This window comes from Bufo bufo, chromosome 2 (assembly GCF_905171765.1).
Source record: "Bufo bufo chromosome 2, aBufBuf1.1, whole genome shotgun sequence".
In the NCBI taxonomy this organism is placed as follows: Eukaryota; Metazoa; Chordata; class Amphibia; order Anura; family Bufonidae; genus Bufo; species Bufo bufo.
In genome coordinates, this window is record NC_053390.1 from 416,752,965 (window position 1) to 416,774,281 (window position 21,317).

General features: G+C 42.4%; 1 protein-coding gene across 6 annotated transcripts in view; it reads right to left on the bottom strand.

Annotated features, from left to right (window-relative positions):
• The window catches only part of SUSD1 (sushi domain containing 1), a 221,949-nt gene that overhangs the window by 174,533 nt on the left and 26,099 nt on the right, over window positions 1–21,317 (bottom strand). For all 6 annotated transcript variants that reach the window (XM_040417307.1, XM_040417304.1, XM_040417302.1 and 3 more), the window contains exons 2-4: window positions 20,518–20,640; window positions 13,663–13,818; window positions 7,461–7,613 (exon numbers count right to left, since the gene is read on the bottom strand). In XM_040417307.1, coding sequence (XP_040273241.1) covers window positions 7,461–7,613; window positions 13,663–13,818; window positions 20,518–20,640 — 432 coding nt within the window. The remainder of the gene's footprint in view (window positions 1–7,460; window positions 7,614–13,662; window positions 13,819–20,517; window positions 20,641–21,317) is intronic.

A 21,317-nucleotide genomic window follows, 5' to 3' on the forward strand; every position in this document is an offset into this window, starting at 1 on the left:
ATGACCGGAATGACGTCACCACAGGTCCTGTTGCTGCACAGAGATCAGATGGAGCCAGAAGGAGATGCCGGGCCGCGAACAAGTGGACTAAGGTGAGTTAAACAATTTTTTTATTTTTTTTTAACCCCTCCAGCGATGTTTTACTATGCATTCTGTATTTAGAATGCTATTATTTTCCATTATAACCATGTTATAAGGGAAAATAATACTATTTACAGAACACCGATCCCAAGCCCGAACTTCTGTGAAGAAGTTCGGGTTTGGGTACCAAACACGCGCGATTTTTCTCACGCGAGTGCAAAACGCATTACAATGTTTTGCACTCGCGCAGAAAAATCGCGGTTGTTCCCACAACGCACCCGCACATTTTCCCGCAACGCCCGTGTGAAAGAGGCCTTAGAAATGTGCTATTGTGAGGCAAAAATGTGCCTGAACAGAAGAGCTGTAATAAAATTGCCTAAATGTATTGGTATGCATTAAAAAGAGTTATATTAAATAGAGTTATAAATTTGAGTTATAACCTACTATGTTTTATATAGGACACAATAAGAAGATGCCAAAAATCTGCTTGTTTATGCATTCATTTAGGGCTCATGCACACAAACGTATTTTCTTTCCGTATCCGTTCCATTGTTTTTGTGGACCGTACGCGGAACCATTCATTTCAATGGGTCCGCAAAAAAAACGGAAGTTACTCAGTGTGCATTCTGTTTCCGTATGTCCCTTCCGCAAAAGAATAGAACATGTCCTATTATTGTCCACATTGCGGACAAGGATAGGACTGTTCTATTAAGGGCCAGTTGTTCCATTCCGCAAAATACGGAATGCACACGGACGTCATCCGGGTTTTTTGCAGATCTTATTTTTGGGAACCGCTAAATACATACGGTCGTGTGCGTGAGCCCTTAAACTGAGAAATAGACATACAGAGTGATAGCCTGTGGTGACTGCAATCTTGTAACTGGGTGCTCTACACAACTATATGTAGCGCTGTACACAACACGGACTAAGAGCTTATGCACACAAACCAATTTTTTGTCCAAAAAACAGAAATAACTCCATGTGCATTCCGTTTCCACATGGCCGTTCCGCAAAAAAGATAGAACATGTCCTATTCTTGTCTGTTTTGCGGACAAAGATAGGCATTGTTATAATGGATCCGCAAAAAAAAAAAACGGAGGCAATGCGGATGTCACACAGACGTCAAGCGTATTGTTTGCAGATCCATGTTTTGCGGACCGCAAAATACATACGTTTGTGTGCATGAGTGCTAAGGGGCCCTGCCACCCTGTCATATCTATTCCTCATTACACCACCGGCTAGTCACCTATTGAGGTTGGAGCTTCACCTCCTCTTTCTCTCCTGACACAGCACTCCCATTCACCGCTGGTCTGCCCTGGCCATTCGTCCCTTCGTCACATAGTCAGGCTGGTACTCCAGCCCCTCCTCTCCTGATGCTACCCACCCATTCACCACTGCTGTTGTTCATCACTTAGTCAGTACTGTGTAGAGCTCTATACATAGTTGTGTAGAGCGCCCTCTATTGGATTTACAGATACACAAGCCAGGTACGAGCTGTCAGAAGCTTTCCATTGACCCGTGTGTGACCGAGCAGAGGAATGTGCTATTAAAGTTGTTGTGCAGAGTACCCTGTATTAGAATGACAGAGTCGTTCTCAGGAGCAACTCGTTTTCAGCTCATATGTCTGTAATTCCAATAGAGGGTGCTCTATGTTCAGTCTGGGACTGATCAACATTTATTTACATGTTGAGCCTGGCCCACTAGTACTAATTTGAACTATTAGTACTATTCTACTTGAATATTGGAAAACTTGAAAATGAAAAAAATTAGCACCTGGTGGCGCTGTTTAATTTTAATTTAAGTATTAAAATTGCAATGAAATCTTGCTTTGCCTTTCATTTATCCATTTTCAATTTTTTTTATTGGCCATAAAATACCAATATGGGTAATGAAAATTAAATGACAAAAATGAAAATTAAAGGAGTTTTCAGAGATTTTTATACTGATGACTATAGGTCATCCGTATCTGATCAGTAGGGGTTTGAGAAGGCAGCGGCACTCACTGCAGCCTTCTCTCAGCTTTTCCTAGGCCGTGTGATGACATGTTCATGTGTCATGTAGCCTAGGAGCAGATCAACCCCATTCAAGTGCTTGGTGGGCTTCACAGGAGTCCCACTGCCTTCTCAAACAGCTGATCAACGGGGGCCTCGAGTGTCAGACCCCCACCAATCAGATACTCTAGAAAAATCTAGAAAAGGCGTTTTATTTTTTTATTTCATTTTTGTCACATATTACATGCTTGAGTTAAAAATAAAATTGCTAATTATTTTATTTTTAATTTTGGCATGGGGTGGCAAATGAAATGTCAAAAAGGTACTTACATTTCAATTTTAGTTTTTCCATTTTTATTTTATTTTTGGCTGGTATTACTTCCCATAGTGGGATAAAGATGCAGAGTAATGGTCCTTTTAAATGGGCCGGTGTTACGTGCAATTATCAGGAATGAACCAGATGTTCCCGATAGTTGTTTAGATCGTCTGAGGAGATGAAACTGCATTTACATCCCCTCAGTAAAAAATATGTAGAATAACATTCTGCAAATATAAGTGCTATATGCAGCTATCTGGCTATAGTCCCTATTATCATATTCCTGCTATTGAGATGTTCAAAGAACACAGAAAATAGAGTGGATATACTGTATAAATCATCAGTTACAAGACTGCAGTCATCACACGCTATCACTCTGCATGCTTATTCCTCTGTCTACTCTAAAAGAATACATGAAATGGAGCGGATACAGTGTAGCAGATACAGCACTCGCCGTGCGCTTCTGCCTCTTCAAATAGCTGATTGTTGAGGGTGCTGGGTGCTGGAACCCCACTGATCTGATATTGATGACCTATCCTGAAGATAGGTCATCAATATTGCACTCCAGGAAAACCCAATTAATGCATACCAGTAAATGTAGGTGATTTCATTACAGCTCTTCTGTTTATTATCAGTGAATAATTCATTATTTGAGCACACTGTGATTTGTAAAACAACAAATAAATGGTGTAAAGTCGGTCTAGACATAATATGTGACAGATGGATCATCCAGCAACAGCTATTATGAAAAATCTGGTGCAGTTTAAGGCTGTCTAGTTTGGGAGGTAAAGTATAAAAATGTGACTTATAGAAAAAAAAATGTTTTGCTATGCTTTGTTTGAAGCTATTTTTGTGACAAATTTTTGAAATGTACACCATTTGTAAATTTGTCACACGAAAAACATGCTGATTTCTCTGTCTAAAGTCTAATGTATTTCAAAGGTTTCATCAGTTTGTATGCCACCTGGGCACTTAAGTACAGTTGCAGCTATAAATATAACATGCTGGGTGGCATTTTTACAATATGAAAGTTGGGTACTGCCACAAAGTATATATGTGTATAACTGTGTATTCTTGAAGTGTATAAATTGTCAAGGCAGCAAATCAGCTCTCCATGCACATCTATTTTGGTAAATACACTGAACAAAAATATAAACGCAACACTTTCGGTTTTGCTCCCATTTTGCATGAGCTGAACTCAAAGATCTGAAACATTTTCTACGTACACAAAAGACCCATTACTCTCAAATATTGTTCACAAATCTGTCTAAATCTGTGTTACTGAGCTCTTCTCCTTTGCCGAGATAATCCATCCCACCTCCCAGGTGTGGCATATCAAGGTGCTGATTAGACAGCATGAATATTGCACAGGTGTGCCTTAGACTGCCCACAATAAAATGACCACTCTGAAATGTGTACAGTTTTGCCTTACTGGGGGGGGGGGGGGGGCAGTATCTGGTGTGGCCACCATTTGCCTCATGCAGTGCAACACATCTCCGTCACATAGAGTTGATCAGGTTGTTGATTGTGGCCTGTGGAATGTTGGTCCACTCCTCTTCAATAGCTGTGCGAAGTTGCAGAATATTGGCAGGAACTGGAACACGCTGTCGTATACGCAGATCCAGAGCATCCCAAACATGCTCAATGGGTGACATGTCCGGTGAGTATGCTGGCCATGCAAGAACTGGGATGTTTTCAGCTTCCAGGAATTGTATACAGATCCTTGCAATATGGGGCCGTGCATTATCATGCAGCAACATGAGGTGATGGTCATGGATGATTGGCACAACAATGACCTCAGGATCTCGTCACGGTATCTCTGTGCATTCAAAATGCATAAATAAGCAAGCACCTGTGTTCATTGTCCATAATATATGCCTGCCCATACCATAACCCCACCGCCACCATGGGCCACTCTGAAATGTGCACAGTTTTGCCTTACTGGGGGGGGGGGGTCAGTATCTGGTGTGGCCACCATTTGCCTCACGCAGTGCAACACATCTCCGTTGCATAGAGTTGATCAGGTTGTTGATTGTGGCCTGTGGAATGTTGGTCCACTCCTCTTCAATAGCTGTGCGAAGTTGCAGAATATTGGCAGGAACTGGAACACGCTGTCGTATACGCAGATCCAGAGCATCCCAAACATGCTCAATGGGTGACATGTCCGGTGAGTGTGCTGGCCATGCAAGAACTGGGATGTTTTCAGCTTACAGGAATTGTATACAAATCCTTGCAATATGGGGCCGTGCATTATCATGCAGCAACATGAGGTGATGGTCATGGATGAATGGCACAACAATGGGCCTCAGGATCTCGTCACGGTATCTCTGTGCATTCAAAATGCCATCAATAAAATGCACCTGTGTTCATTGTCCATAACATACGCCTGCCCATACCATAACCCTACCGCCACCATGGGCAACTCGATCCACAACATTGACATCAGCAAACCGCTCACTCACACGACGCCACACACGCTGTCTGCCATCTGCCCTGAACAGTGAAAACTAGGACTCATCTGTGAACAGAATGCCTCTCCAACGTGCCAGACGCCATCGAATGTAAGCATTTACCCACTAAAGTCGCTTATGACGACAAACTGCAGTCAGGTCCAGACCCCGATGAGGACGATGAGCATGCAGATGAGCTTCCCTGAGACGGTTTCTGACAGTTTGTGCAGAAATTCTTTGGTTATGCAAACCGATTGCTGCTGCAGCTGTCCGGGTGGCTGGTCTCAGATGATCATGGAGGTGAACATGCTGGATGTGGAGGTCCTGGGCTGGTGTGGTTACACGTGGTCTGCGGTTGTGATGCCGATTGGATGTACTGCCAAATTCTCTGAAACGCCTTTGAAGACGGCTTATGGTAGAGAAATGAACATTCACTGCACTGGCAACAGCTCTGGTAGACATTCCTGCAGTCAGCATGCCAATTGCATTCTCCCTCAAACGTTGCGACATCTCTGGCATTGTGCTGTGCAGGGGCGTTGCTAGGATCTGAAGACATCCGGGGCACGAGCCCACGTGAAACCACGCCACCATCCCATGAAGCCACGCCCCCATCCCATGAAGCCACGTTCTCCTCATAACCACCAAAAAGGGGGGGGGGCTTCACAGTAGTTATTAACCCCTTTCAGCAGTCCCTCCTTCAGTGAATGGGGGACTGCTGACTGGGGTTGATAACTACAGTGAAGGGCCTAGCCATCTGGGCAACCCCACAGATCATCCATAACAGTTCCATCCACAGATCCCCCTCCCCATAACTGTGCCATCCACAGATACCCCTCCCATAACTGTGCCATCCACAGATCCCAGCCCTCCCCATAACAGTGCCATCCACAGATCCCCCAGCCCTCCCTATAGCAATGCTATCCACCACAGATCCCCTCCCCTCCCTATAACAGTGCCATCCACAGATCCCCCTCCCTTCCCATAACAGTGCCATCCACAGATCCCCCTCCCTTCCCATAACAGTGCCATCCACAGATCCCCCTCCCTCCACATAACAGTGCCATCCACCACAGATCCCCCTCCCCTCTACATTATTTTAAACTGTAATCCTTTAACTTAATTTGCTCATAGTGATGATGAATGATAGTGACCTAGTCTAGTCTTACTCAGTCAGAGAGTCTCCCACAGCTAGTCAGCTCCAGCCTCCAGGCAGTGCGGGCGGCGCTCACTCACTGACGTCACGCGCCTGCGTCGCCTAGTGGGAGTAGCAGGCGCCTGACGTCAGTGAGCGAGCGCCGCCCGCACTGCCTGTCGTTACCGGAGGCGGAGCTGCAGTAGGAATCACCTGCGGACTGCGGAATCTAAGTTCGGATAATCTTTCAAGTTAAGTTAAGTCTGCAGTTGCACTCTGCAGGCGGATTAGGACATGAGCGGCGGGGCCGCTGTAGCGCAGGAGAGTCAATGCGCCAGCCGACCCTGCCAGTGCACTGCCAGCAATACATTCGGGGCACTGGTCAAAACATCCGGGGCTCAATGTTTTGACCTAACGACGCCCCTGGTGCTGTGTGATCAAACTGCACATTTCAGAGTGACCTTTTATTGTGGGCAGTCTAAGGCCCACCTGTGCAATATTCATGCTGTCTAATCAGCACCTTGATATGCCACACCTGGGAGGTGGGATGGATTATCTTGGCAAAGGAGAAGAGCTCAGTAACACAGATTTAGACAGATTGGTGAACAATATTTGAGAGTAATGGGTCTTTTGTGTATGTAGAAAATGTTTCAGATCTTTGAGTTCAGCTCCTGCAAAATGGGAGCAAAACTGAAAGTGTTGCGTTTATATTTTTGGTCAGTGTACTTGCAATGGTCATAAAAAAAAAAGCAATTCAGCAGCATTACAAGTATTACAAGACTCCTAAATACAGATCTAGCACTCTCCATTTGTACAAACAGATTTGTACTCTATTTTACTATCAGCGTTAGACCTCATGCACACGACAGTGCTTTTTCACTGTCAGTGATTTGGCTTCAGTGGTCCGTGTCCGATTTTGCTTCAGTTGTGTTTCCTTGTGTCTTCCTTTTTTTTTATTTGACAGGGGGAAAAAAAGGAAGGTTAATGAAAAGTGTAATTTTATTGCACCAAGGTCTTGTAGAAAAAAACGGACACGGACGCGGAGACGGATGACATACCAGTTGTGCATCCGTTTTTTTTGACGGACCCATTGACTTGAATGGGTCCGTCCTCCGTTTTTCACTGACAAGAATAGGACAGGTTATATTTTTTTGACGGACTGGAATCATGGATCACGGACGAGGAGAAAAAATGGAGGACTATCATTTTTTGAATGGGACCTCCGCTAAACTGTGAAAAATGACGGAACGGACGCGGATGCACACAACGGTTGTGTGCATGAGGCCTTATACAAATAGCACAGCAAACCTTGGCACCATAGACAGGGTGCCACATCTGTATCGTGGATAAAGTCTTTTCTTAAAAAATGATTCACTTAGTGTAAGTGAATAAAATGACTGCAAAGCAAAGATATACAGAACCAAAGACTGAACAGTGAAGCAAAATATTCCAGAAAAGCCTACATTTGGACTTATCTTTTATTGATTTACCTTTGCACAAAGACTGAGCACCATTTGCCTGAAATGGGCCAGAACCGTTTTGTAAACCGAATCCTTCCTTACAGTAGCATTCATAACTTCCAGGAATATTTTTACATTTCGCATTAACCCCACATATATCAGGATCTTCGCACTCATCAAGATCTACAAGAGAAAAGTAAAAATACAGTGTTATGCTAAAAACATACTTTGAGCAATGCACCGGTTAATAAATGGGGTAATGTTATTGGAATCTTCACAGTTAAAGTTTAATTTTATCAACGTTAGGATCACAGCTGCATTAATTCTGCATTTCACCTGAAAATTAACATGGCTTGATTTTGGCAGAATAATAACAACCATTTTTTACAGATAAAATTCTTGAATTTCTAAATATAAGAACATTTTAAGTGAGAATGTATTGACTAACATAAATATAATCTATCAAAATATAGGTATGTAGATCAGAGCATCAAGTAATGATGCAATGCCTCTGCCAGTTGCAAACATACTGAGCTTTCACATTTACTGTATTACATCCCATTCATTTACAATAACCCACATAAAATAGGTTATTTATGAATACTGGCCTACTGACTAAGCAGCACTCAAATGAAAGGACTTAACATGCACTGGATTCCCCAAGTGAATGGGGCTGAGCTGTAATACCAAGTGCAGCCACTTTCCAATGGACAGTGCAGTGCTTGGTAAAATGCAACGAGGCTGTAGGGCTCACCAGAGGGCTGTGCCTACTCAATCGGCTGATCGGCGGGTGTGTTGGGTGTCAAACCTTCGTTGATCACATATTGATGGCCTACTCTTTTATACTCCACTTTTCAAAAACAATGCTTTGTAAATGGAAGGCCATACCCATTTTCCTGCCACAAATGAAAAGTGTGGTCAGCTTTATAGCATTCAAAATATGTATTTGCACCACTAAAAAATAAAAGAAAGGGGCCAAAATCAGGTATGACCTCCATATTAGGAAAGGGGAATGGAGAAAGCAGCCTGAGGACCACAATTGCCTTTTGTTCTGGAAGAAGTAGGTACTGTAGGGAGAAAAACAAGCACCAGACTGTCCTGTTAACAGGACAGCTCGGTGACATCAACCTGCACCAGAAGTTGCCCGTTCTTAATATTGGGCACAGTCTCCTCTATGCCTGCCACTGCCATAGAGTAATGATACTTGGGGTTAATTCAGAGGCATAACTTGAAGCTTTTGGCCCCCAGTACAACACTCATAATAGGACTCTTCACCTACTATGTAGTATAATTTATATTTCTGGTGTCTTGTTATATGGCAGAGGGCCCGGCTGTGACTGCTACCTCTGCACAACCTATAGTCAAGCCTCATGGATTAATTTAAAGGTGATGAAGGGGCCTATTCACAACAAGTATATAAATGGGCCATGCAAAAAATACGGCGAAAAGCTGTTCCATGTAAAATGTGCTCAAAAGACAAGGGGGCACTGCCTCCGACTGGAGAAGAAAAAGTTCAGTCTCCAGAAGCGTCAAAGACTCAAAGCTTTTTTACTGTGAGAACTGTGAATCTGTGGAATAGACTTCCTCAGGACGTGGTCTCAGCAGGAACAGTGGACAGTTTCAAAAAGGGTTTAGATGAATTCTTAAAAGTAAAAAATATAAATGCTTATGAAAACGTGTAGAAATCTGAGTCTCACTTCCTTCTGGGATTCACGTCCCCACCTATCCCTTGGTTGTACTTGATGGACGTTTGTCTTTTTTCAACTGTATTAACTATGTAACAACAAATGCTACAGTATATTGTATTGTAACACCCTAGTGCTAGCAGTCTTGTCTTGTTTACATAGTTTGGAGATGGGGCCTTTTCACACCAGCAGATGATCAGGCCAACTAATGGTAACGAATATTCGTATAAATGCTCATTTTCAATAATTGGCCCATGTATATATACAGGTCATCAAACACTCATTTGTAGGCAAGTTATACCTACAGAATACAAAAACTCATCTAGAGAATTCATTGAAGAACAAAAATGAACCATAGTTTGATTAGTATATAGAGGCAATGTATACATCCGAAAGCAATTAGAAATGTTCCATCTAAAATTATGAAACGGTTAAATTGCAATGGTATTTAAGAGTCTGTTAAATTTGTATGTCACAAGAAAAAGAAAGTGTAAAAACCATAAAGCACTGTACAAGGCAGGTGTGAGTCTATAGAAAACACCTTTCTTCTGTTGAATGAGACTGATAACAGTGTATCTATCACAACCTGCATTCATACAGGAAAGTAAAATTCTCTTCATAATAAGCACTTGTGCCGATTGAATCCTTAAAATCATATATAATTTTTTAAATCTTCCAACCAAACAAAATGTATACAAGACTCCTGTTCAATTCAAACAAGGAAAACATGAGGGATATCTGTTCCTGATGATATCCATTTAGAAAATATACCCATTTAATTTCAAGTGCAGCTGTACCGTTTGCAAATAAGGGACACGTATTCTAATCATATACTAAATAGGAGTAAAACATATGGAACTGTAGCAGTTTTACTAAACTAAATGGTTTCTTTACCTTTAGTAGCAATAATTGCAAATAGTTGCTCTAAATCTAAAGTAACACTTAGGGGGCGGGGAACATATAAACTAATATGACCTCTGCAGGGTCTAATAGGACATGACACAAATGACATTTTATCACAAATACAATTACTTATTAAAAAAAAAAAAAAAGGGAAAGCTTCATCGGAAAGTGATCTATTGTTTAAATAATGTTTTTATGTTAAACATTTTTTTAAATTTTTTTTAGTGATGTTTGTTTTAAGTTTCCATGTCGCTATCTATAGTTTAAAAAAAAATCTAAAGTCCTACAGTTTTTGCACTTGACACTAGGCCTAAAACAATTTTGAGACTTCCTGTTCTGCATAGGTAAAATTTCAGTAGCCATCTCATTATCATCATAGCAGAAATACAATGACAGATATCACCTCTGTACAGATAACACAAGATCCACCATTCACAATAAAGGATAGTCAAAACTTGTCTACTCCTTCCTGACCTCTACACAGGTCACAGAGCATGCCCAGAAAGCTCTCCCACAGAAGTCAATGATGTCTCCTCCTGTCCATTGTTTGTATGGCCTATATGGCTGCTCTCAAAGTATTGGAAATCTTGACATATTTTAGGCCTCATGGTCAGTGTTAAAACTGGCTGGTTTTAGATTTTATACAATATAGATAGGGGCATGCAAAATTTGAATCACCAAAGGAAAAAAATATATATATATTTAACATAAAAAGTAGCTTTAAACATTTTGTCATTTTCTGATGACACATTTTGTTATTTTCTGATGACACAATCTGTCACGGTCCCTCAGGTGACTGATCTCAATAAATCAAGGAGATTGGCTGAGCATGGAGGAATCTAACAGCCTCCTTAATTTCTCTTGATTTAGTGTTGATAGGGTTAATGACCACTTCCCTTTTCTCAGCTGTTGCTCAGTGGTCATCACTTCTACCCTTTATAGTCTCACCCCACCCTTCTGACTATGCGGTTGATAGCTTCATTCGGGTTTGGCTGAGCTGGTGTGAGGTCCTCTCTGGTATTCCTGTTCTTCCATCTCTACAGAAGTTAAGTGTCGTGTTTGTTTGTATTTGTTATATTCCCTGTTGTTGTATCTGGGCCTGAGAGAGAGACTTCCATTCGTCCATCTGTGGAGGAATGGGTTGTCTCTGGTCCTATACTTATTCCAGGGCCTTATAGGGAAATCAGGGCCTAGGTATACTGCATATGAATATTCCTACCTTCAAGGTCTATTCATATTGATAAGTAGTCAGGCACGGATTAGGGTTGTCTAGGAGGTGACCGGTTTCTTCCCTAGTTTCCAGGCCCAGTTACTGTTCCCCTTTCCTCCTGTGTTCAGTGTTGAGTTTTCCACCCCACACTGATCGTGCCACAATCCCTTTAAATTGACCCTCCACCAATTATATCCAATCTGTACTCAGGGAATAATCACCTGTTATTGATTTTCCTTACATTTTGCTGCTTGGCTGCGTTTTAGCTCCATTTGGGTTATTGCTTTGATCTGTGTCTACAGCTTAGCTAAAGTGCCTACAGAGAGTCAGAGACACACCTCCTGTCTCATCACCGGTCCAGGCTGCCGCGCCTTCCTTTATGCTTTGCCTCATCAGATTGCTGTGTATAAAGTCTATCACAGTGTCGGGCTAGGTTCACATCTCCATTTTGTAAATCCAGTAGTCTGTTCCAGCAGAAGAACAGGACTGGCATACGTTTTTTCTGTGTTCATACTATAGCCGGGAACTGGCAGATCCTTAATCATTATAATGGGATCCGGCAGCTTTCCTACATAAATAACGGATTTCTGGCGGAAAAATACCACTGTGGGCAGTTTTCTGGCATTTATACTGGAAACCCGCGAGATCGCATAATAGAAAATGGCGGTGCCTTACTATGCTAGATACGCTAACTCTGGTAGTTCCTCTGCCAGAAGGGACTACTGAATTTACCTAACAGATGTGTATGAAGCCCAACATGAACTCCATATAGTACATGGAGGGTTGATTAAAACGTTAAAGGGGAGAGGGGGTAGAAGGTTCAACACAAGAAATAGTAGCCCACTTTGCAGAATGTCTTTTAACGCAACAATATTTCAAGGCTAGCTTTATATTCACAAGACAGTTTTCTAAAAAAATAAAACCAAAAGGTCAGAATTCATAGAGTTTTAATCATGCCTAATGTACACAGCAGAAAGGCACATGGAGTCCTGGTTCATACTATGGAACCATACGCATTCCATGTGCCACTTGATGGTGCCATCATTTGGCACCATATCATGACCATATTCTTCTCTAAAAACAAAAATTCTAGGGGAAAATACAGCATCCAGACAATGTTCATTCTTTCAGTTCTGTAGGAGTTCAATTGAAAAAAAAATCCTTTATATTCCTCTGTATGAAATCAAACATCAGACAAACAATAAAAAGTATTTGGTTACAATTATTTCTGCTAGATTTATAGGGTCAGTTACTTATTTTCAAGGGTGATGAATTCTTCAGAAGGGTGATGATTACAAAAATTATTCAACAATTCAAATCGTCAAGCCATTTCACAAATATGCAATAACAGAGGTTATCTGGAAAGGGAAAACCCTTTTATTATAAAGCTGTCCGAAAATTAACCAGCTACGATCCAGCACGCAGTTGTCTGTCTACCAGTCAAGCGCGGGCTGGCCAACCTATTAGTAAGCCTGGACACCAACCCAATCAGGTTCCTAGCTTGGCGTCCAATCCCAGAGCTAGGAGGGGGATTTAAGACTGGAATTTGCTGCTTGTCTCTGCATGTGATTTATATGTGTCCAGGCTCCTGTTATTTAATTTGTCCATGCTGATACTTTCAACTACTGCTTTGAACTCTTAGTGAACTGACTTTGTCTTATCTCTGGATTAACCCCTTGTCTACTGATTGGGCTTCAATTGTCTCTCCTGATGAAATGACTTTGGCTTATATATGGATTAACCCCCATGTTTACTGATTCAACTCGCACTGACTTTCCTGGCTAAAGCTGCATTTACACGAGCCAATAATCGTCCAGATTATCCGGAACAACTGTTCCTGTGGTTCACGACAATCTTCCCATGTAAATGTACTGCCGATCATCCTGTCATTTATGCAGGCACCACCAATCATAGTTTCTGGGCAGCAGCGATCTGCTGCTCAGAAACCATGAATCTGTGTGAGGATGAGGGATTGTAATTGTGATCTCTCGTCCTCATACAGTGAAGGAGATCACTTCATGTAAATGCAGCGGTCTCCTTTACTGAACAAGCAGCCAACTGTCGGGAAGGAACGCTTCCTTCCCAACAATTGGATAAAGAATTGTCCTGTCTAAATCCACCTTTAGACTCTGACTTGCACTTCTTTCCTGCTACTCCTTTCAATCTTATAGGTCTGCTATCTGTGAGCTCGTCACACCTGTTTTCTGCTGCCTGACTCTGCAGGTAACCTGGGTCCCTAGCAGCCAAATCTGATCTGCCTTGAAGTGGGTTCTGGTGAACACGTAGGGGTAGCCCTAGATCTACTAACCAGAATGGTGAAGGAAGATAGCAGATTAAGAGTTTGCTGGTGGTGGTGCTGGACAGTGACCTCTGTATTCTTTCTTACTACTCATCTCACATGTATACAATCTACGTATTATGTTCTGCTACTTACCTACACAAAAAGTGCCATCATTAGGTATAAAGTTTTCATGGTTATTGGATGGTAGGTACCCTTTTAGGCAGATGCAGTAGTAGCTTCCATGTGTGTTATGGCAGGCTGTGTGTTCGCCACATATCTTGTGTGCTCCCATCTGACATTCATCTTTATCTGTAGAAAGAAAATGTAATCTGTTGAAAGAAAATATAATCTTTTTGGCCTTAAGGAAAAAACAATGAGCTGCTATTTTTTATTTTCCTACTGCCCACTGTCAGTGCTCAAAGATGCCAAAAAATACAATGTCAGGACTGCTGTGCACATGCACAGGAGTACTCTCCATTATGTTAACATGTGCACATCAGTCCCTAAAAATGTATTTCTGCACAGCATCTAGAGCTGATAGTGGGGCTGCAGGAGACTGAAAGAAAAAAATAAATATCGATCTGGACTCCTTATGTGCAGCACTACTCATGTTGCACTGCAGGTAATAGTCCAAAATCATGGTGAGATATTCCCTTAAAGTGGCAGTTGAAGACATAGCAATTTTAGTTAATTAAATTTTGCAATAGCCCTATATCTGTTGTTGATGTGACATACATCTGTATGTCACATTAAAACTTACTCCTATTGTGCTGCAGAAGGCACCCTTGTCCCCATTTGTGGACTGTGTAAACCGATCTTCCGGCTCTGCATCCATAGGTCGCAAGATAGTGGCAGTGACGTGATTCACCAACGTCACTACTTTCTTCAGTGTCTCTGGAGAGATCCTCTTCTGTGATAGTGTTGAACACGGTAACATGAGTGAATTGAATCACCGCCTCCATCTTCCGACCTATGGGCACAGTGCTGGAGGATCGGAAGTGCTTACATGGGCTACAGATGAAGACCAGAGGGCCTTCTACAGCATGGCAGGGGTAAGTTATGATTTGATATACAGATGTACTATACAGATGTATCAACAACAGATTAGGGGTTATTGCAACACATTTTTAACAAATTGGCCAACCTCTTTTTTACAGGATGGTAGTGTACAGGAATGTATTAGGAAAATACATAGCTCTGACCTCTGTAATAATTCTGGAAATATTTGGTTGAAATAAACTAGAGGTTCAGTTTAATAAATAAGTTTAATAAATAAATTCCACTTTTCCATATTCGTTAATCCCATCATACCCTCATCATTCATCATCCTGTAACATATAATAAAATATAATAGGTACTACCTGCTAAGTCTCTCGAGATCCTAAAGGATATTACAGGAATACTATTACATACCCTCAAAGTAAGTATAATTGGAGGCAGAGAGATATTTTTCCATCTCAGCCAACACACTTGTAAAGGCCATATGCAGTACACAATGACACTGCTTTGAACAGATTAATTTGAGAGTATTCTGTAAATATGTCACATCTTCATCTAACATTTCCCTGAACTTGAAAATTAAATACCAACTGAATCTTAAGAAGAGCAAATTATTATTCCTGATATCTGTGCAGGTCAATTTGTAGTTGAATTGAGATCAAGCATAGAAATAACATAAAATCGGAATTCTGGCTTCAAAAAGTCGCAAGATAAAGTTTTGCAACTGTTTGGGCCAAAATGATGCAACTTTTTACATTTTTACACCACTCACTCCAGTTTTGTAAAGTGGGCGGCTGAATGAAAAACTGACAATATAGAACATGCTGCAATTTTTCTGAAAGGAAAAGATGATGCGTAAAAAATAAGGCTTATGTACACAGACCCGTTGAAATGAATGGGTCAGGATTCAGTCCGGAAGCTATACGTTCAGGACACGCATCACATCCAGACGGAAAACTCACTCGTGTGAAAGAGTCCTAAAAGTGGAGTAGCGATTCTAGACAAAAAGTGTTAGGTTTAAAGATGCAGCACATTTAACAATGTATGGTATTTGATAAATTTGATGGAAGATATGCCAACGCAAGCAAAACTGACTTCATATATTACCATCGGAATAAGTTTCTTCAGTAACTTTACTATTTCTGCGGTGGAGTCTAGTTATAGAATAGAGAGGTACTGGCTATAGCAGTGACGTTTGTGTCATTGTGTATATACACATAGGCGGGGATTTATCAAGATGGTAACATCTGATGCATACTTAAACAGCTCATGTTGATTGTTAAATTTGGCACATCTTTAAATCCCAAATTTTTGTCTAGAAATGCTGCTCCACTTATTTTTTTATGCTGCCCCCTACTAGAGTGGATGGGTCATGGGAACTGATGAGTGGCAGCACCGCAGTCAGGTGAGTCTTCCCTTTTTATGTTCAGGGGCACAAGTCTGGACCAAAGGGGTTGTTAGCATGAAGGCCAGACAACCACTTAAAGGGATTGTCTCACTTAAGCTAATACTATTTATCATGTAGAGAAAGTTAATACAAGGCACTTACTAATGTATTGTGATTCTCCATATTTGCTGGTTTGGTTCATTTTTCAAACACAATATACACTGCTTGTTTCCAGGGGCTAAGGCCACCTTCTAATCCAGCAGCGATGGTCATGCTTGCACGCTATGGGAAAAAACACCAGCCTCTTTGATGGCCAGGGCCATAGGAGCGCACATAGGCACGCATGTACAGCAGTTCCCTTCCTGGTCACCCTGTATTTGAGCCTTGTATCAACTTTGTCCACATGATAAATGTAATTTGCTGAAGTGAGACAACCCCTTTAAGTGCAGAAAGGATAGGAAAACATTTTTCTAATTAGTTGAAAATCTGTACATTTATGCTAGAGCGAAAAGCTAGGGAGTGTGTTGCATTATTTTTTAAGTTTGAGATCAGTTAATCAATTTATTGAGTTCTATACTTCAATTGTATTAGAAAAAGTATATTTCTGCCAATAAATTTATAATAGATAAATATGCGAACAATGCCAGGAAAAATGGAGGATTGTTTGATCTGCTGGGTGATTTTAGAAATTAATGGGAAATTGATGGTTGTGTTATATTTGGACATACTTGCAAGCTACCAAATTCATACATCCTAAGCATCTAAAATGCTTATTTCAGTGTTTAAAAATACCTTTAAATGGTTGTCCAAGTTTCTTCTATTTATTAGATCTTGTCCATCCCTCTCATCTCTCCTTCTAAATCCTGGTATGTCTTGTCTGAACTATTAATGTCTCTTTCCCTGCTGGATTTATTGAGTATTTGTTTACATTGACTATTTCACCCCTGTATCTGGCCCTCCTTGATTAGGACATATGTAGCCCCCTCCCCTCTTGGTCACACCTGATTGAACACTGAGTGGTATAAATCTAAGATCCTAGGTCTTTTAGACCTTGGTCTTTCCACATGCAACATCTCTCAAGTGCAAATCTTAAGTGCACTGACTGAATTATACCAGAATTGGACCAGAAGGGGACCACAGGTAATTACAGACATAGTTAATGCAAACAATGTTTCACTTTTTCCTCTTACTCCTCCTACTTTTCCACAACCTCCTGAAATACCCCCACATCCATTCACCCAGCAAGGAACTATTTATCTCTTCCTCCATCTTACCTTCTCATCTGACCCTTTGCACAAACCTGTTTGCCAACATAAAACACTTCCTTCCCAAACACACACAGACACCTCATGCCCTCTCTTATTCTCATCTATTAACACTTTCTCTGCTTCTCCTTACTGCTGGTGATATCTCTCCAAATCCAGGACCCCCTCAGCAAATCCCCACTATCACCTCCATGTCCCACTACAGATCTCCTTCTACAAATTTCTCCAACCCCTTAAACCTAATTACCATTCCTCTGACCCCTTCTCCTTTGGTTCCTCTTGCAGGAGCATTATGGAACGCGCGCTCCGTCTGTAACAAACTGTCGTACATTCACGAACTTTTCATCTCTCAAAACCTTTCCTTTCTGGGTCTCACAGAAACATGGCTGACACCCTCAGACACCTCCTCCCCTGCTGCACTCTCTTATAGTGGATTTCAATTCACTCACATCCCCCGCCCCAGCTGCAAACATGGTGGAGGAGTTGGTCTTCTCCTATCAGACACCTGCTCCTACAGCCCAACTCCACTGCCACCCTCCATTACGCTCACCTCATTTGAAGTACACTCTGTCCGCATCTACTCTCCCTCCAACCTTCAAGTAGCAGTCATTTACCGCCCTCCAGGCCCAGCCACCATCTTTCTTGACCACTTTAACACCTGGCTACTACACTTTCTTTCTTCCGACATCCCCACTATCATCATGGGTGACTTCAACATCCCTATTGACACCTGCCACTCAGCCGCCTCTAAACTCCTATCACTCTCTTCCTCCTTCGGCCTATCACAGTGGTCTTCAGCTCCCACCCACAGAGATGGTCACACTCTGGATCTGATCTTTACCCGCCTCTGCTCCCTATCTAACCTTTCTAATTCGCCTCTCCCCCTATCCGACCACAACCTACTCACCTTCTCTTCACTGGTCTCTTCTGCAGCTCCCCCGGTCCACACACTAGCACACCCCCGCAGGAACCTCAAACATCTCGACTTTCAATTGCTTTCTGACTCTCTTCTCCCACTCTCTACCATCTGTTGCCTCCAAGACCCAGATGCTGCTACCACCCTATATAACACCACAATAAATACAGCTCTCGACACTGTTGCCCCCCTCACACACAACAAAATCCGGAAAATCAACAGACAACCCTGGCACACCAACCTGACCAAAAAACTCAGACAAGCTTCCAGGGCTGCTGAGCGGCGATGGAAGAAATCCCATTCAAATGATCATTTCACCGCATACAAGCAATCCCTCATCATATTCAAATCCTCACTCACTAATGCAAAACAGGCCTACTTGTCATCTCTCATATTTTCCCTGTCACACAGCCCTAAACAACTTTTTAACACTTTTAACTCCCTTCTCCGTCCCCCAGCGCCCCCACCCTCTCCACTCTTCTCAGCTGAGGACTTTGCCAAATATTTCAAACAAAAGATAGTCCACATCAGAGAAAGCTTTACTGCACAGTCCCCACAGACCCTCTACACAACTGCTCGGTCCTCTTCTCCCAAAACCCGCTTCTCCACCATTACAGAAGAAAAACTCTCCACTCTACTCTCCAAATCTCATCTGACCACCTGTGCACTTGACCCAATCCCATCCCACCTCATCCCTAACCTCACCACAGTGTTTATCCCAGCCCTAACTCATCTCTTCAACCTATCACTAAACTCTGGTGTCTTCCCCTCTGCTTTTAAACATGCTACCATTACACCCATCCTCAAAAAGCCTTCACTTGACCCATCTTCCTTGTCCAGTTATCGCCCCATATCACTTCTTCCGTATGACTCAAAGCTACTTGAACAACATGTCCATTCAGAACTGTCCTCCCACCTCTCCTCCTGCTCCCTCTTTGACCGCCTACAATCTGGCTTCCGACCCCACCACTCGACCGAGACTGCCCTTACCAAAGTCACCAATGACCTACTGACAGCCAAAACCAAGAAACAATACTCTGTCCTCCTTCTCCTTGACCTGTCCTCTGCCTTCGACACTGTTGACCACTCCCTTCTGTTGCAAACTCTCTCATCTCTTGGCATCACTGACCTAGCCCTCTCCTGGATCACATCATACCTCACAGACCGGATGTTTAGCGTCTCCCACTCCCGCACCACCTCCTCGTCTCATTCCCTCTCTGTTGGTGTCCCGCAAGGCTCTGTCCTAGGACCCTTGCTCTTCTCTATCTACACTTTTGGCCTGGGACAGCTCATAGAGTCCCATGGCTTTCAGTATCACTCCTACGCTGACGACACACAAATCTACCTCTCTGGTCCAGACATCACCACCTTACTATCAAGAATCCCACAATGTCTATCTTCGATATCATCCTTCTTCGCCTCTCACTTTCTTAAACTTAACATGGATAAGACAGAATTCATAATCTTTCCCCCATCTTGTTCAACCCCCCCAACAGACCTATCTATCATGATCAATGGCTGCACACTCTCCCCAGTCAACAAAGCCCGCTGCCTTGGAGTGACCTTGGATTCTGCCCTTTCCTTCCGACCGCACATCCAAGCCCTTTCCACCACCTGCCGCCTCCAACTCAAAAACATCTCCCGCATCCGTGCTTTCCTTAACTTTGAATCTGCGAAAATGCTTGTACATGCCCTCATTATCTCCCGCCTAGACTACTGCAACATTCTCCTCTGTGGCCTTCCATCTAGCACTCTCGCACCCCTCCAACCTATCCTCAACTCTGCTGCCCGACTAATCCACCTCTCACCCTATTACTCCTCTGCCTCTCCCCTCTGCCAATCCCTTCACTGGCTCCCCATTGCCCAACGAATTCACTTCAAAGTACTAACAAATACATACAAGGCCGTCCATAACCTGTCCCCTCCCTACATCTCTGAGCTACTCTCCCGATATACCCCCACACGCACTCTCCGATCCTCACAAGACCTCCTTCTCTCCTCTCCTCTTATTGACTCTTTCCCACCATCGACTCCAAGATTTCTCCCGTGCATCCCCCATACTCTAGAACTCGCTACCCCAACATATCAGACTCTCACCTACAGTGGAATCCTTCAAAAGAAACCTGAAAACCCACCTCTTCAGACAAGCCTACAACCCGTGATCCTGCTGCCTCTATACCGCCATGACCAACTTAACCCGCACCTACTGTGTCCTTCTCCCATACCATGTAGATTGTAAGCCCTCACGGGCAGGGCCCTCTCTCCTTCTGTACCAGTCTGTAACTCGTCTTGTTCCTGCTTAGTGCACTTGTCTGTATTATGTATGTGCACCCCTTATCATATGTACAGCGCTATGGAATGAATGGCGCTTTAATAATAAATAATAATAATAATAATCTGTTATTAGAAAGAAATATTAAAAAAAGATTGCTTTTACTTACCCAAACAATGTGTCCTTCCATTTCCAATCAATCCAAAGTTACACATACAGGAATATTTGTTATCTTTTTCTATACATGTGGCATTCTGGTGGCAAGAATTACATAGATCCCTTGATAGTAGAGCTGAAGGAAAAAAAGAGTAGAGTGTTAAAAGATTAATTAACCACCTCCCGTCAACACGTTGACTAAAAACGTCCGAGAGGTGGTTCTATATGTCTGAATGGACGTTTCTGAACGTCCATTCAGAGATTGCAGCTGCACGCTAATCGTGCAGCTGCAGATCAGGTTGCCCGCTGTCAGTGACAGCAAGGCAACCCTTAGAGAAGGGAGGGACAGTTCCCAGGTGTCCCTGGCCTCTAGATCGCTGTATACACAGACCTCGATCGGCCCTGCACTGAGGCTGTACAGCGCAGTATACCGCTGTACAGCCTCTCTGGGGGGTGTATTTCCCCTGTAACTGGGGCTACTATGTCAGCCCCAGTTACAGGAGAAATCAATAGTGAAAAAAAAAAAGTGAAGTTAAATGTCCCCCAGAGGTCTTGTATGACCTTATGGGGGACGAAAAAAAAGTTTAAAAATAAAGTGTTAAAATAAAAAAAGGTTTCACATGTAAAAAAAAAAAAAATCCCCAAGTAAGGAATAAAAAAAAAATGTTAAAAATAGAAAGAAAAAAATAAAATATACATATTTGGTATTGCTGCATCCATGACAGTCGGCTCTATAAATATATTACATGATCCACCCAGTCCGATAAACACCATAAAAAAAAGCTGTCAAAAAAAACCATTTTCGTCACCTTA